This window comes from Hetaerina americana, unplaced genomic scaffold (assembly GCF_022747635.1).
Source record: "Hetaerina americana unplaced genomic scaffold, ioHetAmer1.1.p SCAF_2, whole genome shotgun sequence".
Taxonomy (NCBI): domain Eukaryota; kingdom Metazoa; phylum Arthropoda; class Insecta; order Odonata; family Calopterygidae; genus Hetaerina; species Hetaerina americana.
In genome coordinates this window covers 73275656-73301617 of record NW_027286763.1, presented here as the reverse complement: position 1 = coordinate 73301617, position 25962 = coordinate 73275656, and the positions used below count along the sequence as shown (strand labels likewise).

General features: G+C 38.7%; 1 protein-coding gene across 3 annotated transcripts in view; it reads right to left on the bottom strand.

The window, feature by feature from the left end:
• Positions 1–7162: 7162 nt before the first annotated feature.
• The window catches only part of LOC139687952 (uncharacterized), a 31769-nt gene continuing 12969 nt past the window's right edge, over positions 7163–25962 (bottom strand). The window contains exons 5-8 of one of the 3 annotated variants that reach the window (XM_071585321.1): positions 19408–19640; positions 17405–18936; positions 16333–16586; positions 7163–7357 (exon numbers count right to left, since the gene is read on the bottom strand). In XM_071585321.1, the coding sequence (XP_071441422.1) occupies positions 7321–7357; positions 16333–16586; positions 17405–18936; positions 19408–19640 (2056 nt within the window). In that variant the 3' untranslated portion in view covers positions 7163–7320. Of the gene's footprint in view, positions 7358–12467; positions 12748–14589; positions 16587–17404; positions 18937–19407; positions 19641–25962 lie in introns of those variants that run through there. The other 2 variants (XM_071585322.1, XM_071585320.1) reach the window with 2 other exon arrangements.

The window sequence follows — 25962 nt, the reverse complement described above, 5'->3', positions numbered from 1 at the left end:
TTCCATGCCGCTATTTTATTATCTTTACATTTAAATTTTCGCTACTAGTATTTGAACTGGGGAAGGATTTCTTCCCTCGCGCAATATGATATTATTTGATTATTACGGGAAAAAAGCGTACGTATTAGTATTTTCGATGCCATTGTACAATACATCTTCTCGTGCAGCACGAAGTTAACGCTTGTCCCTTTGTTCTCCTCCCACTGTGAGATTCGCGGCGAGAATAGGAATTTGAAGAAAATTTTCGACGGCATTTGACTGTTTCGATACTCGTGGAAATGGTCGACCCCTCGATGGCCTTTGAGTAGGGTGCACTTCAGCTTTCGTAACTTTAGAAGGGCCGAAAAGCCAGAGAGGAGACACGGGCGCCCTGAGTTTTATGGAGGAATCCTGAGGCGAGCGATTTTTCGAAAGCGGCGAACCGGGTGTGCAGCGAGGGGAAGGATCGGCACTTATGGCTTCCAGTGTCATCGACCCTTGGGCAGCAGCCAGGAAAGCTATAACAATAGGCGTTCAAGAGAACTAATAAGGCGGAAATTATCAACATTATGGCGATTATTATAAAAATGGGCAACCGACCGATCAGACATAGTTTTGGTCGGTGCCTGACCAAGATTGCTTATCGCCGTGAATTTCTAAAGCGATTCCGCGAAATAATAACTATTTCACCTTCGATATTATTTACTTTGTCCTGCTGTCATACTTTCTACTTGACTTTCTGCCGTCATTATGTCAATTCCTATCCTGTCCTTCCCTTCATTTTCTATTCCTTTGGTGCCTGCAACTTCCCACTTCTTTTCGATGTAGGACATGTAAATTATTATCTCAATTTGGACCCCTTGAATTTTCCTCTCTCTTGTAAACCTCTGTAATAGAGTTTGTTTCATCTTATTGGCCAATCTTCATGACGATAATAATACAAATACATAATATTATGAAAGAAATGAATATATACATTATTCTAAGTATATATATTCTAGTATGTGTATCCAACATCATATATTGCATGCATACTATAATTCTGTTATGTATAATCAATAAAAGAAAGCAAACGAATGCAGAATGCATTTTAAAATTTAAAATAACTAAGTACATATTTGCAGAATAAATACCTAAGGATGTTTTCCTTGGAGAATAAAATATCACGTGGATACACCAATCTTATTCAAAAATGTCATATCAATCTATTTGTGAAAGATGGACAAAATCATTCCATATTCTAGGGCAATTTTGGAATCATGAAAGAATAAGGAAGACGTCAGGCACAAGACATCTGGGAGAGCTACTGTAAACTAATCTTCAAATTAATAATCTATAACTTTGAAGAAATCTAAATTAACCTTTCCAATGACTTTTACCCGTTCCTCTTTGGTGTATTTTACATCAAAAACTCTAACCAACAAAAAGTGAAAAATGCACTATCAATTGATTTTTTACGATTGTATATACGTTTTTTCTCCGAAAATAGTGAAAACAGTTTGTGCATAACTCTTTTTACTGTAGAGGAGCATTTGAAACGGAAGATGCCTTCTTAGTACCAACAATATAATGAAGGGTTTTCCAAAATAAATGATGTCAAGTCGCGTAGAAAAAAATCACGACGATCCCTGTAGCATTAGCATCAAACACTTGTTGTAACATGAGTCTGGAGACAAAGAAAAAAAATGTGTCCACATTGGTGAGGAAAAACAACGAAGAGGAGGTGGATAGAGAGATAAGGGATATCAAATAATGGTGGGAGGAGAAATACACATTTCCATTGGTGGATATTTATCCGCGATCGACTTTCCTGGCGCCCTTGTTGCCTCTCCCACCGAGGGGGTGGGCTAGGAGACCCGTCGGATGGAGCAGACGGTGGATTTCGGAATGGGAGGTGGTGCGGCGTGTGGCGTGCAAAGAAGAGGGATGATACGGCGAGCGGGGGCAGCTGGCATTTAGGGCGCGGGAGAGTGAGAGGGTGCCTGGATGGAGGGAGCGAGGGACGTCGGGGGGGGGGGGGCGCCGTCTGATCCGGCGGTGAAACGGGGACAAGGGAAGATTGAGCACAGCGAGGGCAAAGGGAGGAGGAGGAGTAGGTGTGAATGTCTCCGGAATTGGAAAAAAAGGGACGTTCCACGAGACGCAGAAGGGGGTTGTCGGGCGTGGACGTGGGAGGAGGGTCGGAGCCGATTTCGTATTTATTGGATCTCTCCCCTTCGAGTGGTGTTGGTAGGCTGCTTGGGAAGTGGGATTGGAGGGGCATGTGAATGGGGTTAGGAGATGCAGAGAAGAGAGGAATGAACCTGGGACTGACGAAGGGACTGGGCTTGATGATACATTGATGTATCGACTGTCATATGCGATGTGCATACGATAAGTTTCTGCATTTAGATATGAATATCGGTACGAAGAATGGAAGGAGTCGCATGGCCATGTAAATGTGTGCGTTTTTGTGCAGCATTTCATTTCCATTACGAAGCATATAATCTATGTGATGAGAATATTAGTCATTATTTATTTATTTTGCATTAGTCCGAAAACAGCACTTCGACATTTACATTGGACTTCGAACATTGATATAATAATTTGTCAATTACACACTAGCAGTAGTCTTACCGCTTGAGGCAGTTCTAGACTTAGGTTTTCAGAGACAACGTACTATCATACATTTCAGCGCACACGCAGAAGACACTCGTAACCCCATTTTAAATTAAACCTTTTTTTTGAGCCCTCACACTTTCTCATAAAATTCATTACGTTCTCATGTCTATTCTTTCCCGTTCTCTACATGGCTTGCTCTTCGGTCATCTCTTTCGAAGTCTTAAAAATTACATTCCCAAGCATATTGTTCTGGATTCACATTCCCTGCCTTCTTGGAATTTCTCCCAATAAATCTCTTTTCCCATACTTTTCTGATCTTTGCTGATAAAGATGGCCTCATATTACATGGGAAGGGGTGTAATACGCTTTATGTAACACATACGTCATGTGGTACTTGTACTTCCAAGTTTTAAGGTATCCCAATTTATTCCTCGGGACTGGGATTAGGTAGAAATATATGGTTGAGCTTGATATACTGGAGCACTCTTCATAAATACGAGACATAGACGACTGCTATGAAGTACAGTATACAGGATTTGCGTAGCTGCTGCTAGAGTGATATACTTTTTCAGTCCGTTCCAATCACGATGCTCTGTATCCACCTTTACTGCCTTCTCTAGGTTTCTCTAAAAAACTCTCTCTCTTCCCGAACCATGGTCAAGTACTTGTTTATTTGCTCTCTCTTACGTCCATTTTTTCCACTCCTATCTGCGCCAATGGTATTCTTCAATTAACAAGTCTCCACGTCGTAAAAAAACACGTTCCATATCAGAGTTTTCACCAATCTTTTCTTGACATCCTTATTTAACCTCTCGGTCAGCCCCCTCATTCTTGTGAAAGCTTCTTTTATCTATTTATGCACATAGCCGGGAGCATCGGTCCGGCAAGCTGGAAGATCTGTGGTTCAAGTCCCGGTCAAGGAAATATTTGCTCACTTGTGATATGCTCGTCTCTGCCTTCCCCACCTCTTCTGTGTTTGTCTTTTATATGTGCTCCTATCATTTTTCCTTATATCTATATCCATGTGAATAAATGTACGTATATATGTATATATATGTTTTTATATATTCATTCAAATAGATACAGATATAAGAAAAAGGGATAGGAACACATGTGAAACTATATAAATTATGTGCTCCTATGCCTTTTCCTTATATCTGTATCCATGTGAATGAATATGTTCACCATGTGGCGGTATTTCATGTTTGAATGCATTAATATATATATATATATATATATATATATATATATATATATATATATATATATATATATATATTATAAACCATATACACAGTAATCAACCCGAAGGTCGGTTTGGTTGGTGATGGTAGAGTTCACCCAGTACTAAGCCCGACGGCGTGTGAAATTCACACATCAGGGTAGGGGGGCCAGTTCCTTTCCCTGTGCCGGTTATGGTTTCCCAGGAAGATCTGGTACCCGAAAAATCACATAGCTTGGGTGTGTGTGTATATATATATATATATATATATATATATATATATATATATATATATATATAGTGATTATGCATATGCGTGTGTGCACGTGTGTGTGTCAACTGTAAACCAATTAAAATAATTTAAATCATCATAAATGCAGGTACATGAACTACGGTATCTAAGAAATACTTATCAACACATAGAATAGGAACTATTAGTCACAAGGATGATAACTAAGGCTTGATGGGATGGCAATATACTAGGTTACTCGCAATAAAAAAAGATAAATGCCTTTACCCAAGGAAAACAATATAATCGTTTGAAGTGGTGGGAGATGGAGAAGATGCAACAAGTACTATAAAAATATGATAGAGATAAGATGCTAATATTAGGATATTAATACTTGATTTTGGATAATAATGCAGTAAAGATCTATTATACTTTGATTGTTGACGGTAAACACTAAAAAAATCAAATTCATTCACTTTTTCGTCTTTTTATGCAAGCAATTTTTCGTGAAATGTACCGTTTGAAAACCTTGACCATTTTTAAAGACCATTTCCATTGAAACATTTTTTTAAGACGTTCTCAACCGCAGCATTGTTAAATTTTTTGAAGCGCAGACGCTCGTGGAGTCATCCACCAGGACACATTGGAAATTTAACGCATATTATACGCAATTTGGACCTTGAGTTTATTCTCTCCCCGAGCTTGGACGAATTATTATTGCGCACCGGGTATGAGCATAATGTCTACGAACAATCTTGGACTCACTTTGATCATTCAAACGCAAATAATAGCGACGCCCGTATAAGTGGGGAGAGGGTTAAAAACTTTAGACCTTGAAATGTTTTTATTTCTCAAACCCTCTTGTAGAAAGGAATGGAATATCATAGTCCTCAGCTCTACCGAGGGAAAGGGCAAGCTGCTCGGAAAATTCCCGCTCGGGAATTCTCCAAACGCAATGGAAATAAGCATCCTTGTGAACAAATAACATGAACAAGGTGAATTTCCTTCTTTCTCAAATTTCTCTTCGGTAAACATTACGACAAACCAAAGTTGGGTCCCATCCTATGTCTATAGTTATCATTCTATTTCCTTTTTATTTTCCTTTATACATACCTACCTGGCATTTTCATTTCGATTCTCCTGTTACCAATGAACATTTTCTTGCTTTCCTGTACTCTACATCGTCCTAAAATTCTAAAACCCTTATCTCACAATCCGTAACCATTTCTAGGTCCTCCTTTCTTCTGGTTTTGACTTGGCTATACAGCGACTATGTGGGGTGACGACCACGGAGGCTTTCCCTCCCTATTTTTTCCGAGCTCGACACCCACCAGATGGGCTCTCAGCACTCAAGGATTCAGTATGCTGTTTTTTTACAATGCATTATATAGTACCCTGTTACCTACCGCTAGGATATGTAGCTCGTGTCCTTGCAGCATATTCTAAATGAGGCCTAACCAGCAAAAAATACCATTGCACTTTAACCTTTTCGTCACATTTTCCCAATGCTCTTCTAATAAATCCTAATTTATGTTAACTTGCCCACATACTTCCCGTATATGCTGCACCCAGGAGAATGCCGTGAGTGAGGAGTGTAACGCCTAAGTATTTAATCGAGTTTACACTTTATATTTCGGTGTTCCTGATGAAGTAGGCCTTAGGGAGGGAATTTCTCTTTTTCCAAAAATCATCAGTACAAACTTTTCAAATTTAATTCTAATTGCTATGTGTCTCATCAGCGTTGTATACCATTTAGGTCATCTGTTAAAGCTGCTTAATCCACAGGACTGCGCATGCATATGTAAATCACAGCATAGTCGGCAAATAAAATTATCTTACTGTTAACTGCAGAGTTAATGTCGTTAACGTAAAGAGGGAATGAAAGAAGTCCTTCCCTAGGGAAAACCCTTAAGTGACATCTACTGCGTTAGAGCTAATACCTTCTATGACTACTGTTTCTAGCTCTTCATTGCATTCCTCTTAATTTCATGGGAGGATAGTTGAAGCGGTAGCCGGTAATGGTCGCTCCAGTGGGAAAAGATTTCTTCTCATTCTTCACACTGAGGCACGCAAGCTTCACAAAAAATTTACGCCTGGCTGCAAATCATCTCTGCCCAGGCTTGATAGCTCCAAGGATGGGCAATCAACCCCTTTCTCTTGTTAGCACGGCTCCAGGGGTCATGGGAACGGTCGAGTTTTTCAAACACTCCGAGGTGTTAAACCATGGGATGAAAAAAATATATATGACAGCGTTTTGCATTTTTTACCATTATAAAAAGATTCCCAGGCGAGGTATTACCTTTCTTACGTCAGCATTTGCATTTTAGATGCAAAGAGGTTGAGGTGGTGAAGGAAGGTCATTTTTCACCGATATAATCCAGTTTAAAATAAACCATGACATCACAACATCCATGTCAGAAGCAAGATTCGAATCCTCAACCCTCAGGCTGCTGTCAAGCGCGGTGATTACCCGACTAACCGGATATTTGAAAATTACCTTAGATACACTCTTGACGTCTTGGATACATAATTTCACACCTATCACTTAAAAATAATGTCAATGATACTCCATGGGCAACTTATTTACACTGTGACTTTGATAAAACACGAAATGTAATGGCCTTTTTGTGGAAAATTATTACCTTAACGGTTAGGTATTAGCCTTGGGGCTAAAATCATAGTGCAGACTCGTGAATATATTCCTCATGCAGTCTCGAGTCTGGATAGGGGAATCCTTCCCATAATTTATCAATGAGTAAGAGCATTACAAAGACGGTTTCCACTTCACATGATGAATTTATTGAATCCCTTGAGCAATGCTCTTTGAGTGAGAATTTTTATGACACATCCAGTCACTTTTTATGTTCTAAGTATATCGATACTTGTTGCCATTTACCTCCAGGAACCATAATCTTGATTTTTTAACAGTTAGATATCATTTCTACTTCAAAAAATTATTGTTGTATTACAACGCAGATATATTTTTTTAATGTGGTAATTGTTTCTGAAAGACTTGCTGATGAATTACATTTCCTTCAACGATATATTTTCTTCAATCATTGGATAGTTATACTCATCAAAATCATTGTTATACAATGCTGTGACAATATTTGACTCCAATAATTCATTTTTATTATGGTCAGTTATTCAGGTAATTTTTGAGATATGAATTTAAAATTAACTTTCAGCAAGAATGTCTATGGCTAGACTTATTTAAGATTAATTGTGAAAAAGTAGGTAGTTAGTTGGAAAGCTTATTATAATGTATAAATATCACTCCGAGACACCGCTAATCTGCTTGGTTGCAGGTGATTGCACGCCAGTCACTGCAATGGACAATGGAAAACACATGAATGCCAGGGATTGGTACAAATGTCATATAATCCATAGGCAAACAGTTAAATTTAGATAATAATACACCTTCCAGCAATAATAAACATAATTCGATCACATTATTTAAGGTCACTTACGAGGAAGATATTCTTCAGTAATTTTACAACACTACCACACAATCCACAGTTTAATATGCCACTTAGCAACCTCAAAAATTTGTCTTAAATAGGAAAAATGTCACTTCAAATTTCATAATTAGGCTGTATTCTTGAAAAAGATTTATTATCCTTGAAAACATAAAGTTATTTAGATAAGTCAGTTAAATATATTCAGCTTTAATATTCCGTTTTTTAAAACTCACTTCGGTATACATAAATTTGGATGCCACAAAAACGTCGAAGTATTGACATGTCGATACAAAGTGACGACAAGATTTTCTTGTTTCTTTTATTAGGTAATCTGCCGGTTAAGGTAGGTTTTGGATGGATACAACTACCAAATATATATCTGATCTCTTCCGAAAATATACAACCCACCATCCTCCTCTACCACGAGCCCCTCTTCATCTCCGCATACTTCCTTCTTCCCTTCATTTCATCCAACATCCTTATCCTACATGTACTATATTCCTGTACCTTCCTTGCTTTCCTAATATCGCTCACTTACCTGTCTCCTTATGATTTCTCCCAGCAATCCCCTCTCCTCTTCCAACATACCAAGCACCAACTCATTATTTTTCCTTTTTGTTCACTTCATCTTCTCGATCCTTTTCCACACCCACATTTCAAAAGCCTTAAATCTACGCCTATCATCCTGCTTCAATGACAATGTTTCCGCGCCGTACATAACTACGTTCCATAACATAGTTTTGACGAACCTTTCCTTAACATCCTTACGAAACGTCCCTGCCATCAACTCCCTCCTCCTTGTGAAAGTCTCTTTACCTAGTGCAATTCTTCTCCTTACGTCCCTACTACTTGGACCATTTTGGTCCAAAACACTTCCGAGATCGATTTTCGAATCACTAATCAAAAATCCGTATTCATTTTCATGCGATGTACGTATATGAAACCCAGTAAGCCACCACTAGGGTGTGGCAACGGGTGATTGCACACTAGACTACTCTTTACGCAAAATAATTCCTCCAGTATCGCGATCGGATAACGTTATTCTGTCGTTTGTGGAAAATATGGCATCTAAATCTAGCTGTTCCACACTAAATCTCTCTAGTTTTATTTACATGATTTATCCTACCGTAGAACGATGGGGTGAATAGTATATTTTTAACATAATTGCCAAAGAGACATCCTCCTAATATATGCAAGAGGTTTAATCTGCAATCTTCGCTCCTGAAGTACAGTCCTGTCATTCCCAGCATAGTTCATCTAATAATTTTGATGCGCCACTCAATTTTCCACAGCGACGTTTTGCAAATCTAGTTCCTTACTACCCCTCCTTGAATGGCATATTCCATTTACGTAGGTGATATTAGCTTTCTTAAATGTAGCACAATTTGGGTATTCACTCTTTCTCTCTCGGCTACCAAAAACAAGAATGGTATTTCTTGAAAGATCCAATCATATAACACCACTGGACAAGTTGTGGCGGATAAAAGGGGGGTAAGATGCCTCCGTCTTGTCCTCGTCCTCCCCCTATGTGAAATATTTTGGTATTTTCCTAAATTTAATATTAATATTGTTAATAATACCGACACTAATTTATAATACCTTTTGTATTCCCAGCATAACAATTTATTCTGTAGGATGGGTTACGTTCTCTAAATTAGTGTGATTAGTTTTAAAAACAGCATGTTTCTCAGATTTCTGTACATAAAAAAAGGTTGTAAAATTATTTTAGTTCATATATGACCCCACCTTTAGTGTTTTTTTTATATTAGCTACCGGTGACATGGCGTGAACATTGCAATTCGAATTGTTCCGTGTCATAATATCGAAAAACCCTTCGCACGGAGGGTAAGCTACTCCGTGCACTTGTTTGCGTGCTGAACGTGTCTGCTTGGGTTAATAACCGCTTTGCCCAAGGGTGTTGGGCATCCTCTTCGGGAGCCACCGAAGAATTCTACGGATTTTCGAACGGTAGGGACGGGGGCCCAGGAGTTAAAAATGCGAGAAAGGGAGAGGACGTGAAAAAATAGGTCTCCGGGAGCCCGCGCCGGCCGCGGAGAGGGCGTTCAGTGCTGATGAGCGCAGTTAATTTATTGCGCCCTTCGTCTCTATCCCAAGTGGACCCCGCGAGGTGCCATAAACTCGTTTTTATAACGCCAGAAGTGATGGCCGCGGGAACCGAAATGACGTGGCCGTCTAATAATAAATTTACGCGGCCCGACGTTAGCGCTCACGCGCATAAATGAGATAGCTTTCAAATTTCCTCGCCGCCGACCGCTCGCCTTTGAGAGTGCAATAAAACAACTCGAGACCTCGGACAGAAAGATCAATTCGGGAACATCCGCCTCAAGCGAAGGCGCACATTTCTTCCGATGGTGGAGAAAAAAGATGGGGGACTAACTCCAAGACGAAGTAAGCCACGAATGCTATTGAATCGGGAGCGTTTTGGTTTCGCTCAAAAGTTATCTTACGGTCTAGTAAATGCAAAGAGGTATATCACAAACCCTTGTAATTATTCGAGACCTTTCCTTCTCTTCTCAAGTCCTTTTACAAGTTCTTGGGCCCAGTACGAAATCCGGTAATCGCGAGATAACAGCAGACATACCTTCAGACACAAAATGTATCCGTCGTATGGATCCAAATTTTGTATAGGGTTTAAACATTGAGTTAACGTGGTTTTCTGCCGACGATAACATGGGGTAAAAGAGAATCTAAATAATGGTAGAAACTCTCATCATGAGCCTGTACGATATTCTAAACGAGGACGTATATGATAATTCTTATTTACTTTAGTATATATTTTATTCATGTGGTGAATTCAATTAATTTCTTCTTAATAAGTAACAAGCTCAATCATTTCATTGAATTTGATGAATAATCACTGCGAACTAAAGTACCAACGAATTTTACTTGAGAACATTATTTTGCTGCCCTTAAACGTTTGAAGTTTTACAGCCGAGCAGCATAATAATCGAATTCAGGTGTGAAATTTTCAAGATCAATTTTGATGCCCCGAAGTTAATCTATGACTTAAGGATTGTACATCCATAATACATACCTACTATTTCTAGGAAAATAGAAGTAACAATTTAAAAATTATGGTTATTTGATGCAGGAAATCGTCTCAAGTGGCCCCACATCAAAGAATACCACTAATCTCCGAAACCTTCATCTATCTGTATTGATTCATTATGCCGGGCGCCGAAAGGTAGTGCCACATGTGGTCTCAGGACACCAGCCATTAATATATGTAGTACGAATTCAGTAAATAAGAGATATATAATTCTGTTATTCACTCCTATTTTTACTGGTGTACAGCCAAAAACTCAAGCCTACGAAAGAGGTTGCTGGGATGTGAATCATTAGGGCCCCCCGGTTTTATAATGTCTCGTCAAATCCAATCGTTAGTTAATGTGAACGTTAATTTATCGTAGAGATCACCACCGATCAATCCAATTTTATCAACAAGATAACTCGTCAGTGAATATGAACGATGTAAACATTGTAACCGTAGCAGAATCGTCTTTCAGTTATTAACGGTCGATTTTAAACTTAACTTTAGGTCATTAAACTAAGTTTTGGCATCTACCGGAGGATAAGGTTAATCTTCAGTTTATCAAGACAGTATACAACGTGACCTAAATGTGACGAAATTGTTTTATGAAATGTTGTTCAAGGATCCATTAAAAGTGATCATTAATTAGTCTGTGGTCCTTAATCTCATTGAAATAAGACGGGATGTAGTATAATGTATAATTCATCATGTATAATTTTCGTCCCGGAGGCATTGTATGTAATAAATTAAATAAAATACTGATCTTTCTTAACATATTTTTGAGATATTTTAAATCTTAATGCTTGCTAACCCTCTATTTGCTATTACGGAAAATTTCAAGTTTGAATGGAGGCAAATGTTCAACTCACCTTTACTTACACTTTAATTTACCTCTTGGATGAAATTTATTCGGGAAACCGCTTAATTCATTTATGCATCATCTCACATTAACTGGAAATAAGGTTTTTCTATGGGAAATATGCAACATTTTATTCATATTTTACTTCTTAACTTTCAAGCAGTTATCTTACTTCCTTTAAACGGTGATCTTACTAAACACTTTTCTCTTCGCTGGGTTGAGATTTCATCCTTTGTGATTATGATATATTTATCCTATTCCAGTAATTGAATTGAATACGTAGTCTGTGCAATAAAAAAGCGAACGGGTGCAATCTAGCGGCCATGACGTGGGCTATACTAGTGGCGCAACTAGTGGCGCACACTAGTGGCGCGGGCGCACACTAGTGGCGCAAGATGCCTGAGACCCGTCTATGCTTGGTGGATTGTCGGACTTAGCCTATGGTGCCAGTTATGTTAGGGTCTGTTGTTCTTGTTTTTACTCTTTGTCAAAAATGGAAATTGACGAAATCACGGAGTAATATAATCAACATCAAGTTTTCTGGTGAAGTGCGGTAAAAGTTATCAAGAAATTACTGAAATGTTGACAGCTGTTCACAGTGAATTTGAATTTTGATTTCCCTTTCTCCTTTTTTACTAATTATGGGCTAGTTTGCTAATCAGGAAACAACAAGGGCTCCATCTGAGAGATAATAGTCTAATATATACCGTTCTCATTATTAATATTCAAAACGAACTATTTTTTAAGGGAGTCGAGAATTCCCAGAGGTGAGAGAATTCTCTTAACTAATTTAGGTAAATAAAAGTAAGTGAAGCAGAACAATGTTAATGTGGATGTGTTACACAAATTTACTTGTATGCTACATACGTGTTTATATATATATCTACTTTGGGGGTGTTCATTTTTATATAATGACAATTTTTAGAGAAATACTCAGTCATCAGTGAAGTAAAACCTTGTTTTCATTTGCCTAGAGATGCTTTTTTTATTTTTTTATGGATCACGCACTGCCAGACTCGAAGTTATCCAATAAATATGTAAAAAACAATTATTTACAAAAAATTCAACGCTTCTTCTTGCTCTTAATAAACTAATGTAAATTCAATGGAACAAAGTGAATAAATTTGTTATGTTAAAGTTTAATTCAAATGCTTTAAATGTTATGGAAGGGATCACTTGCTTCAAAAATATTGGGAAGTTGGAACGAGGAGTGATATGCTCCTTCACAGTAAATGAGATGAATCTCCAACGAAATATTTGATTATTTTCGCGCAAAATATTCTAAAATATTCCGGCGGTGTATCTCCGACGAAGTGGTTCCTTCATTTTCTTTGGCGCCTTCTCCTGAAATGAAAATAGTATCTTTTCATTAGTCGACACAATTTTCATTAACAGTGATTTTGAAGATCGGTGGGCTCAAATATAAATTCCATTATTTGGCTGCATGTATATTATAATACACTCCTTTAATTTCACTCCCCCCCCCAAATAATAGAAAAATCGACTTCGACCGAAGATGGCGAAGACTAATTACTTCTTGAATTCGGTAATATGCAATTTTAAGTACCACTGCTGAAAATGTTTTAAGTGCAGTTAATAATGAGTAAAATTACCTGTGCATTAGGTCTGACTTAACCTCATCGTGAGGCAGTGTTGGTGGAATATTTTCATGAGTTTAGCGTGGTGAAAATTGGCATTGGCGCCATGTCTAGACATGCCACCGTATGATATCGTATTGAGCTATTGGCTAGGTATGTCACCGTATGACGTCAAATAGCACAAATTTTAAAATCCCTGTAAGATCCATAAGTTTGTACATATTGGAAAGATAATTAAATTATTAAGTGCGCCTAAAAACTTTTGTGGCCAATTTTCCCACTTTGTTGGGCTTCGCAAATGTATGATTTCTTTCACCTACAAACAAATATATTCTTTAAAATTTTAAAGGGATTTTTTAGGGATATGATATCATCACTCCCGTTTTATTTAATTTGAGTGGGGAATGCATAGCTGTAACTGCATATACATGCATGTTACTGTTGCTTCTACGAGTTTCCTAGGGATGAAGGCGATATATTATCTCCTTCAAGGGAGACTACCATTACCACGTCCTCACCCAACCCCACCGTCACTGTCGTGGACTGTGTGGAAAGCGATGATACTGATGAGAATGAGTGCGTGGTGCATGTGAGATATGGGTTAATTCCGTGCGAGGTTGTAATATTAATTCTCTCCTCACTCCGTGTGGGAAAATTAACTTTCATTCACACAAAGCTTTACTTTGAAGGAATGTAGAGCCAGCAAAAAAGGCAGCGATAACATTTATCCTGCGTTTCCGCTGACTTTTTAAAATAGGAGGAATCTGCGGAAAAAAAGGTGAGAGCATGCATTTAAGTGAAGTGGCTACTATCTCATCTCCACTGTGATCACCATGTTTGAAAGGCAGACGGTTAGAAGCATTTAAAAGTTTGTAATTTTCCAGCAAAATAAGCAAAACAATTAAAGGAAATGAAAAGGAGATAGTTCTGTTAAGTGAAGGTAGTACTCATGTCTCACTTAAGCAGTATTGAAAGTGAAATTCGCGTACATTCAGGGTGGTTAGTTTATTTGATACATCTCTGCCATCAGCGCCGGGAAAATTTACTTGTCCGGATACAAATACGCAATAGAAATTAAGGTGTGATTGTAGAAATTCATTACACAGTTTTGAAGGTAAGATCCTTAGTTTTCATAGATGAAAGCACCACTTGTTAGTCAATTACGTCTTCTTGTATCTCCATTTTTCATCCTCAGCCAAGTTCTCGCCTACTAGTCCTCAGATCGCTCTTTTCGACTATAAGTAATATAACTAGGTTTTACCAACACATGGAAGATGTAGTCCGTCCAAGTTGATTATTTGACTTAATTTACTAAACTCTACAGCATTGCAAGTTCACTCATATAAATGAGATTCGCTCAATATTTAATGACTAAAGCCTGTTCTCTCCCAATTTTGAGGTTTATTACCTGCGGATCACATGAGTATAGGCACACTTAAAAGCTTCTTCAGACAGAAATATTAAGGTTTAGGACATATAGACAGAACAACAGATTTCATAGAAAATTAATGGAATAAATTAAACAATTCAACAAGGATTTTTATCGAAAAAATAAATCACCATGATTAAGATTTTTATTGGCCAAATACGGTCTTACAAAATTTGGCTCTTCATTAAGAGCTTCAAGCTCTGGAAATCTTTCATGCAAATGATTCAGCTCAGTTCACTTTCGTAGTTTCCAACGGTATGACAAACTATGTGAAGTATATTTGATCATAAAATTAAAATAAAACCAATTTTAATTGCCTTGTTAATTATAGACAGCACATTCATGTACTTTGGCAAATTGTTTGAAAAGGTAAATGGAAAATAATAGGTTAGGTTTCCAATACGCAATTATAATGAATTTTCTAAATGCTTGAATAATAATGAAAGATAGATCACTATCTCTATGAAGCCACAAAGTATGATACTTCCTTTAGATTATTAGATTAGCAGGCCATCATTGACGAGGGTGATTCTTTTACTCCTCTCTATTGAAAATTAATTGGCAATTTTGAAAAAAAGTATTTGAAAGTAATTCGAACGTAATTTCCATTATAGACTAATTTTTATCCATCCATAAGATTTTACATTCAAATAAGGTCGACGAATTTATACCTTTAAACAAATTGCAATATTTAGGACCAATGAATCAAATGCATGCGTAATAATTTATTGTTTTGAGGTGAGATGAAATTTTTGAAGCTACCCATAAGAGATTTTTATTCTTGTAATATTGTCTTTATTATACAATTCACAAGTCCGAAAGAGGACATAACGACAAGTTTTACAGGAGGGCTTAAAAACTAAATTTGAAGTATACCACACATATTCTTTCAATTGAATGAAGTAATATTTTACTATTCTCTCAAATTTTCTAGCTATCCTGGATAGGTAGCACAAACCAAACAATCCCGATGACAATTGCGGTATGAAGGTCTGATAATTACGATAAACTATTGGGCATTTCTGCGAAACATCCATGATATGAAAATTTTCTCGGAAATTTCTCTTAAATTTAATACCGTGATAAAAATATAATTGATGTATTGAAAATCTCAATTGGAATGGAAATATCCCAGTCACAATTATTACCCTGTTTTTTAAGGCAAAAGTGTCACTTGATCTACAATTTCGGGGTAAAATAACGAATTTTAAAATGAAGAACGAAGATTCAGTGAAACCAGTCGTAATTAAGGTATGCTAAATTTGAGGCATTTGTAGTCCACATGCATTTTTCTTCACTCGCACTTTTCAGTCATCAAGGCTCATCTCCATCTGTCACAAAAACACACACTAGCCCACACATTTTGCACTCTTAGACATATGTTGTCTCATTGGTGTCTTTTTTTCCAATGAATATTTTTTACTAGCACACGCAATTTTTGAAAAGAAGATTAAACAGAGGTGTTTATCATGCTTATTTATTAATGTCTTTTTAATAGAAAACGTTGCCAAAAACAGATGTCTGATTTAACCCTAGTTATGTTAACTTTTAAATACTTCCACTCTCTTTTTTTTGAGTTTCATCCAGGAGCAGAAAGTATAACTTATATTACATACACAGGAATTATTGTTACGGTCGTTGGCAGGAAGAAATTGAAGTGAATAAAGGACCTGTGATTTAAAAGCTGTTCCAACAAAATTCAGTCTTATTGAATTCGGACGTTGAAGTCTCCAGTGGGGCCGTAACATAATTAAGTATTCATTTTCATTATAATTGGAATCACAAACATCTCCAGGTCATGTCGATTGAGGTTCCCATATGGGATTCCCTCCACATCCCTCCATCCGTTAGGATTTACCTCAAAATCGGGTGACCTTGTGTGGTGACGGCTTCGCTCCGTACCTCTCGTATGTTTCGCTGTCAATTGAGTCGATCCGCATGAGCCGACCTCCCACGGGGCTATCCTCCAGGCTCGCCTCGCCGCTACCCTCCGGAATTGGGTTGTTGCCTCCCCTCACCGCCGGTCCCCTAATGCTCACTGGCGTATCCGGCCTCTCCGTGGCGTAGTAACTGGGGTTGCTCTGTCCCACGGCGTTGGCGGAAGTGGCACGGACCAGGGCGGTTGTACTGCTTCCAGCCATGAGGCCGCTATTCAGCTGTTCAGGGATCGAAGGGGGGACCACTGGAGAGGACTCCAACGTAGGATAGTTTCATTCGAACGCGGATGACCACCGTTCGTTTTACAGCGAGCCCGTGCTTTTTTTACCGTGCAGGATTAGGTTATAAGGGTTGCATTTGAATTCTGGTGCTTCCGTACTAAATCAAGGTTGTGTAGGAGTGAGGGGTGAATATTACGCTTACAGGAAATTTTCATAATACTCATGAGAGATATTACTGGAGACTCTGGGAGTTTGGAGTGGGAATAATAAAACGATTAGCACGACAATTGATGTTCACATTCTGAACATGCATTCCATGCATGGGTTTTGGTGATAGGGTAAATTGCAGGGAGGTGCAGTGAAAGTAGTTAAAAAATGAAAGAGACTACAGTACTTAAGGAACTTCAGAATGATACCTACTAATATGTAAACTGGTAACGAGAATTCTACTAAAACTAATATTGAAAATTTATTTACAGATGGATGGCTTCAGACAATTCATGTTAAAATCTAATGGCTTTAATAATTGAAGGAGTTAAAAATACTTCAAAAATATGCATAACCCGAATCAAGGTCAAACTATTTTAATTAAAAAAATATATACACATTGGTATAGAAAAATGAAATTTAATCTACTGTCCAATTTACTCCCGGTATTATTTACCATTGAAAACCTATTTTTATAGAAATTTCGGGAAACGTTGATGGTTCAAAAAGCAAGACTGAAATTAAGACAAAACTACGTCGAGGGAGAATGTAGGACCGCCCAGAGCACATTTGCATTGCCTGGGCTATACACCTCGTCCGTGTCTCACCATGGGAGAGCGAAGAATTTCTTGGCTTCTGTGAAGCCCTTGCCCCACGGAGTCGTACAGGGCCTGGTTTGACGCCCGGTAGTTGAGGTCGAGGATGCTAGTTCCGGAAATCCCTCCTGCCGCGGCGAGCGGGGGCAGGGCGGAAGCCATGCGATCCCTTGCAGCCGCAGAAGTCATGAGGTAAGTTCGCGGGATGAACAGGCCCACAAGGACGGCCGTAGCCGTGGCGACGAGCCCCGCGGCGACAGACACATCTCTCCACTCCGAGGGGGCCGCTATGAAGGCAGCGCCCCATCCAAGCCACACGATTAGACTGCTCCCGCTCGCGACGGCTAGCAGAGCACCTTCGCGGTAGTTTCTTCTCGACTTCGCTGCGAATGGACTCACCACCGTGAGGATAAGGAGGAGGAGGGCGTCGTAAGACATGAGTGGTACGAGGTAGAAGAAGAGCTTATTGCGTCCAGATGGGGTTGGGGCGCAGGGTTCCGAGGCGGACGCCAAGGCCGCCGCGTTGTTACCCACCAGCACAAGCAGCCAGAACTCGACCGTCACGCCGACCTGAACGGCCGTCATGAAGAAGAGCAGTGCGGTCTGCAGTGGTCCGCTGACGTGGCTGAGGAATCCCTCCGAGTCTGAGGAAGCAAGCATAATGCACCTCGAAAGCATGGTGGAGAAGAGCAAGGCGTACGCCATCGAGGGGCACAGGAGCCTCAGCGTGCAGACAACCGCCGCCACCGTGGCCTCATCTTCCTCGTCACCGTCCCAGCCCTCCGAAAATGGGATCGGCCGCGGTGCGTTCACCGCGTAGGGTACCACGGCGCCGTAGGTTAAAATCACGGCCAAAAGCATAAGGAATGAGAGCGCCGGGTTACCTTCCAGCGGAGTTGTCTTGAATACGCGAACTATCAGGTACACTGTCACCGCCAAAGAACACAGCACTCCGGTGGCCGACAAGGTGATCACTGCGGCTACCCAGCCTTCACCCCGCCAGTAGATCCCAAGGCCGGGACCTTCCAGATTGATGCACCGCCTACAGTTTCTACAGGAGTGTCTGACTCCACGACTCCACTTGGTCAAGTCTTCCTCAAACGCTTCGAAGAGTCTTAAACCCGAGGACGCCTCGTAAATACCGAGCGCCACGACCTGGCCGTCGCTAGTAATCCGGGAGAGAACCAAAGGATTCCTCGCCATGGTCGCCTCCTCTGGAGACAGGTGAAGCGTTTCTGCTGCCGCCAGGATCTCGGTGCTGGCGTCCCCGGAGGTTCCATGTTTGAGGCTACGAGGAGGGAGATCCGCCAGGGTTTTCGACGTGCCGAGAGCTTCGACCAGCCGGCGGGCGAATGAGAGAACTCCTCCTGCGACGTCTAATAGGGCGGCCGGCGGAACGGAACGGATGGCGACGTCATCAGCCTCTTCGCTGACGACAGACTGCCTCCACCTCGAGAGGGTCTCCTCTAGAAGCTGGATGTCACCGTACTGAGGAAGCACCAGGAAAGCCGTGCCGCCTGATGTGAGCTCGGCCAGTTCCGAGACTGGGAAAGGAAGAGATGAATTACCATAGGTAAGTGTTGGAACAGTTGAATCCTGGAAAAAATTAACATCCTTATGTCTTTTTCTGCCTTTAGCCATACATTTTTGGAGTTGTTACTACCGAATAATAATTTGTGAAAGGACCAATGTGCTACGATATACAAAATATTTATCATGAATATTTACGTGGCACCGCCATATTATTAACTCTTCGGCTGAAATTATTGTCAAATACGACGTAATTTCTTTTCATCAATCACCGAATGTTTCCGAAAGCATTTTCAGGCTTACCGAAACCTCCGTAGGTAAAATTTAAACCAATAGCAATTCCATTTCTAGGCTATTGATAGCTGAAGAAACTATATTTTGCTGGTGACTAGATTATCTTTCATTTCCCACATTCTAGAAGCGTTGGGAATAAAGTTCACGTAGATCTCACGTACAGAAATAAAAATCTCATTTAACCCATTTACCTGAGCTCTCCAGATCGAACTCCGGTTCTGAATCCGCTTCGTTACCACCATAGCCGTCGGCGGTTACCTCGGTGGGCATCACTATCCAGTCCCTTCGTTCCGAAAGCCCTAGTCGTCTGGATATCCCCAACAGCGTCTGAATGCCCTTCCAAGGCCCAGCGACGATCATGGCCGCACTCTCAGGCAGGGACCTCATCGTCTCATCCACCTCCCAATCTAATTCCTCCGAATCACTGTGGGCAGGGAGTGAAAAGGCACGTGAGACACAGACGTAAAATGTTCACTTAGTTAAAAAGATACCCGTTTTCTCAGGAGGAGGGAAAGGTCATATCAGTGGTCAAATAGTCTTGCGTGTTCAACGAAAAATATAACAAAACTAAAGTAAAAAATAAAGAATTCACAAATGAAATTGAATTTCATATGGTAAAATATATTGAGAATCAGGTTTCTATAAATTATAAGAAGTTGACAAAATGAAAAAAGAAGCGACTAAGTAAAGATAGAGCTTAAGTATACTTTAGGTGCATGGTTCTTGAAGAAATTGACACTATCGGATACAATACAATTGTCTAATTACGAGATACCTATTTTACCGACCTATTATGTATTGTTTATCTCCCTTTGAAGTGATAGCAAGATCTTTATCACAAATGTGCTAGCACAAATATTACATACATTAATTATATTTTCTGAATTTAACTATTCATTCCATTATATTTATTTTTAACGTACGTTAAGGGAGACAAGGAGTATTTGTGAGTCATAAATGTTAGCAGTTTCGTCTTTGTCCTATTGAGTTGTCCTTGAAGGAAGAAGATGTTATATATAAGTATATATATAACATCTTCTTTCATTACTTCTATATCTTCAGATGAAGACGGATTGTTTCCGTCGAAATATCAAGAAACAACGTGTGAGTGTTGTTCTTTTTTTGTGTTTCTATATTGTGTGTTACTGTGTATTGTACTATTCGGCACTTCCGTGTTACGTCTACGAAAGTATATATATATATATATATATATATATATATATATATATATATATATATATATATATATATATATATATATATGTATATATTTATATATATGTATATATTTATATATATATGTATATTTATATATATATATGTATATATTTATATATATATGTATATATTTATATATATATGTATATTTATATATATATATGTATATTTTTATATATATATATGTATATTTTTATATATATATGTATATTTTTATATATATATGTATATTTTTATATATATATATATGTATATTTATATATAAAAATATACATATATATATAAAAATATACATATATATATAAAAATATACATATATATATATAAAAATATACATATATATATATATAAATATACATATATATATATAAATATATACATATATATATATATATATATATATGTATATATTTATATATATATATGTATATTTTTATATATATATATGTATATTTATATATATATATATATGTATATTTTTATATATATGTATATTTTTATATATATATGTATATTTTTATATATATATGTATATTTTTATATATATATATATATGTATATATTTATATATATATTTATGTATATATTTATATATATATTTATGTATACATTTATATAAGAGTAGTAGTAGTTTTGAGAGGAGGCGACCGACAGCTGAGGTCATTTGCGCCATAGGGGATGGACAGGAAAGGATGAAGGGTGGAGAGAAACCCGGCGTCGGCATTAGCCTACTCTTAACGAATGACGCCAGCCAAGGGGTCCGCAGCTTAACGTTCCATCCGACGGACGGCGTACTCACTCAAAGTGCCCTCCACAAAGCACCTCAAGTAGGGATCGAGATACCTCTGAAAAATATTCAACACCGCCGGGATTTGAACCCGCGCCCTCAGGGTGGCCAGTACGTTAGCCCCTGCACCATCTCGATCCCCTTATATATAAGATTTTGCCTGATAGTGTATATACGGGTATGTGAAATTTTTCAGCTGTTCAATCAGTGATTCAGTTTAAAATTTTCAAGGCTTAAGGCGTGATCTCGAGGAAAACGAATTGATGCATGTCATCGCGCTATATCCAGCGCCACCAATTAAATATCACCACAGGCATGCGAGCTGAACTGCCTGCGCTGATACTCGTCAGAGTACATTTTATTAGGATTTGTGAATTTATAAATGTTTATTACGAGGGACCTTAATTTCACAGAAACTCAAAATATTTTTTTTGGATAACTCGGTATCTTGATAGAAACATAAGACGCCAATTCCCCTACATTCGTATCCACTTCAATCTGCCACTATAGCCTCACGCAATATTTTATCTGACCTATGAATTCATGTAATGAATAACTCCTTCAACTGGGACAGGAGAGGTAGGTTAAAAATCAGACCGGGAATTGAAGAGGTCCGACTCTATTCATGGCCACGACACGATATTAATAATTGTCTGCTGTAACGGTGCGAATACAATCTGACTCCACCGCGCTCAAGTTAGCACCACGATATTTTCAGCCGTTTCTTTCCGTTAACTTAATTGATTTTTTAATTAATAAAATTGAAAACTCCGGACTTCGACTGATTTTATATTTTTAATTTACAGAATATGCATGAAGGGTAGCTAAGTTAATGGTGTGCATACTTTCCATTGGTACATGCAGTAATTGGGTTTATTTATTGACACATTATCTGGTGATATTTTATCGTACGGCGTGAAATAAATCATTAAGATTTACAAAATGTATTTTGGGGGTTTTGACATTTGAAACAACGCCATTTTAATTGAAAATGAATATGTGATTAGAACACTTTGAGCTGAGTATTCTTTCGTTCGAATATTGGGTTCATAACACATATCGCTTGCTGTATTTGAAATAATTTCGATTCTGATCTAAAAAAATACGGATAAAGGTGGCTGGAAAGTGCGTGCAGAACATAGTAAATATTGAAAATAATGGATAAGGTCACGTCAACTTATATATGTATAAAAGTTAAGAAAGTAATATCAAATATTTCTTTACAAATATGGACCACGTTAGGGAACAAGGGCATTTGTGTACGAGTTGAATTGATTTAAATATTTTTAAAGAAACACGATATAGGAAATTTAAAATTTACAAACATTTGTACCCAATATGAATGTGGTAATCCCAATACGATTTTTGCCTTAAGCAGATGGTAGTCTACCTCAACATTTTGATAAAATGGGGTAATTTTTTTCTGTAGGTAGGGTCTTTGACATTAGGTAAGAGAGTAAAAATGTATTGAAGGAAAAGTAAAATTAAGAAATATTAAGTGCAAAACCTTCATATTTTTTATGAAAATATTTTAAATGCTTAAGTTGGAGCATACGAAAATCTCAGTGTGAGCCATCTTATTACATAACATGTGATGAATGTTACTGGAATGACAATAATTGACACGAATATTACTGTAACTTCTGTCCTAATAATTTTTCTCGTGCTTGTAGTCACTATAACATACATTTGAAAAGGTTGGTGGCAGACAAAATTGGTTCGGCTGATCTGACCTCATTAAGTTTCGAAAACACGGGCGTTGCGACGGGTTCGTGCGTCGCGAATGATTTCATGACCTCGGAGTCACTCTGATGGAAAATGAGGCCCCTCGCAAAATGTTGAACAGAACCGTGATAAAGAGGATATGAGCCAGCATGGAAGAGCGTAGGAAGGAGTTCGTTTTAGTATATGACGTCCGGTTGCATTCCATTTGGCAAGGTCTAAAAATGCAGCGGTAGTTAGTCAGTGCGCCATAAAAAAGTCTAATTAAACTGTAGACTACGTTTTAAAAATATTCAGTGAATAATGTCCCAGAGTCATAACATTGGTTTGGTGGACATTATGTATGATGCATCCGCAAATGCTGACCAAATATATTTAGGCAATTAAAACTGTGTCTCTGAACATCTTGCCGTTTTAAGTATACATATAAGCGGTGCACTGGTTGTGGTTTATATCAATCCTTCTCACAGAACCATTTCTCTTTTTAAGTCTCGTCCGATATAAGTCTGTGGAGGGTGGGAGGGATCACGGCATTTGATTAAGAGTCATTCTTCCTTTCTCTTATTTTCTTTTCCTCCCTCCTGGGTCCTCCACATACGTGTGCGCGAGGCCGACCACCTCGGCCACTTCTCTCCATCCCTCCCGCCTCATCCGTCCCAATTGCTTCCTCTCCATCTCTGTCCTATCTCTCGCGAGCACCTGTTTCTCCATGGGGAGTCCCTCCCAACAACACCGCCCTCTTTCTCTAACCTGGCTCTGCCATCCCTCTCATACCAATCAGCTCTACTCGAACCTTCCCGTGCCTCGTTACCTGTAGTACGTTAAACAAGGCACATAATTTATGCAATGGAGCAGGAGGTATTCTTTTTTCCATTAATCAAATACATCGGGGCGACGGCACGGTGGGATGATACTTATCCGTTTTAATTCGGGGAAATGACCCTAGAGATCACAATAGGAGTCAATTAAAAAAATATATATGTATATACGAGCTCGATAGCTCAAGCGGCTAAGACCGTCGTCGGCCCGGCAAGTAAAATATCCGTGGCACAACTCCCGGTCAAGAAAACTTTGTTGCGCTTGTGATCTGCTCAATTCCACCTTCCCCACCTTTCTGTGCTCGTCTTTTCTATTAATTCATATCCTTTTTCCTTATATCTATTTCCATGTGACTGAAAAAAAATGTATGCATCTTCAAATCGAGCGCTCTTCAGCGATGACACTAATGTCTACAAACTTTGATTAAAATATTTGTACACAGGGGCAATGAGAAAGGACCCATATCTAGTTGACGCTTCGACCGTTATCTTCAGGGTTTAAATATGACGGCCGTTCCGTCTAAACGTCAACGTTAAAAGTTATTGTTGCGGCATCTTCCGCAGTGTCTTTAGATATATGAGTGTTCTTCACTGTATTTCTGTATGGAAATGTTTTAATCAAAGTTTATATAAATCTATACGTATATATATATCTATATATATATATACGTATTATATGTATATATATATATGTATATATATATATATATATATATGTATATATATATATATATATATATATATATATATATATATATATATATATATATATATATATATGTATATATATGTGTGTGTGTGTGTGTGTGTGTGTGTGCGTGTGCGTGTGTGCGTGTGCGCGTGCGTGCGTGCGTGTGCGCGCGTGTGTGCGCGTGTGTGTGCGTGTGTGTGCGTGTGTGTGCGTGTTGTTCGCGGTAGTCCAAGGGGCAGAGCGTTGGAATGCTGACCGAAGGGTCCCGGGTTCTATTCCCGACACTCTGGGCACCTGTAGCTCCACCCAAGCTTTGTGATTTTTCGGGTACCATATCTTCCTGGGAAACCATATCCGGCACAGGGAAAGGAACTGGTCCCCCTACCCTGATGTGCGAATTTCACACGCCGTCGGGCTTAGTACTGCGTGAACTCTATCATTACCTACCAAACCAAACTTCGGGTTGATTACTGTGCTTATGGTTTTATGGTTTATATATATATATATATATATATATATATATATATATATATATATATATATATATTTCTTTATTTATATATATATATTTATACATATATATTTATATATATATACACATACACAAACACATAAAAGTATATATATATATAATTAGACCTAATGCACTGCGGTAATTGAGGCGTTCCCAACTATCGGATCCATTCACGAGTAAGTCTTCCAGATTTTGTGTCATCAGCAGGTAGCAGGATTTTATATTGTTGCTAGTATACTTTGGGGAAGCGACTCACAGCTGAGGTCCTTTGCGCCATTAGGGATGGATGAGAAAGGAGGAAGGGTGGACCCGGCATAAGCATTAGCCTACTCTAAACGAAAGGCGCCAAGGGGTCCGCGGTTTAACGTCCCATCCGACGGACGACGTACTTTGAGTGCTCTCCACAAAGCACCTCAAGTGACCAAGACCAACTGTAAAAAATTCTGCCGTCTCCAGGAGTCGTACTCGGGCCCCCTGGGTGAAAACCACTACGCTAGCCACCGCATCGTCGCAATTCCCCATTTTACACTGTTACCCTAATTCCTAATGGTGTTGCTATATGGAGAGAATATCAAGCGGAGTAAACTATGCGTAAGATGGGACGTTAAACTGCGCACCTCTTGGTGTTATTCGTTGAGAGTAGACTAATGCCGTCGCCAGGATTATCTCCACCCTTCATCCATCCACTGAATACCCTACCGCTATCCATTCCTGATGGCGTATATTACCTCAGCGGTCAGTCACCACCGCTAATAAATTAACGTAGTATTGCTGAATTAATTAATTCAGTCTTTATTTTGTGGAGGCGTTCCATAAAATACGAAAAATCTTTCCCATGATTTACACTTTTAGTTTTTACTTTTTAGTCACACTTTGTATTACAATATCGATTGTTTCCTCATTGCTCCTCAGGGACGTTGTTTAAGGATGTCAAGAAAAGGCTTTTGAAACTTTGATATCGAGCGTGGGCGTGGAAAAATAGTCGTTGAAGGAAGA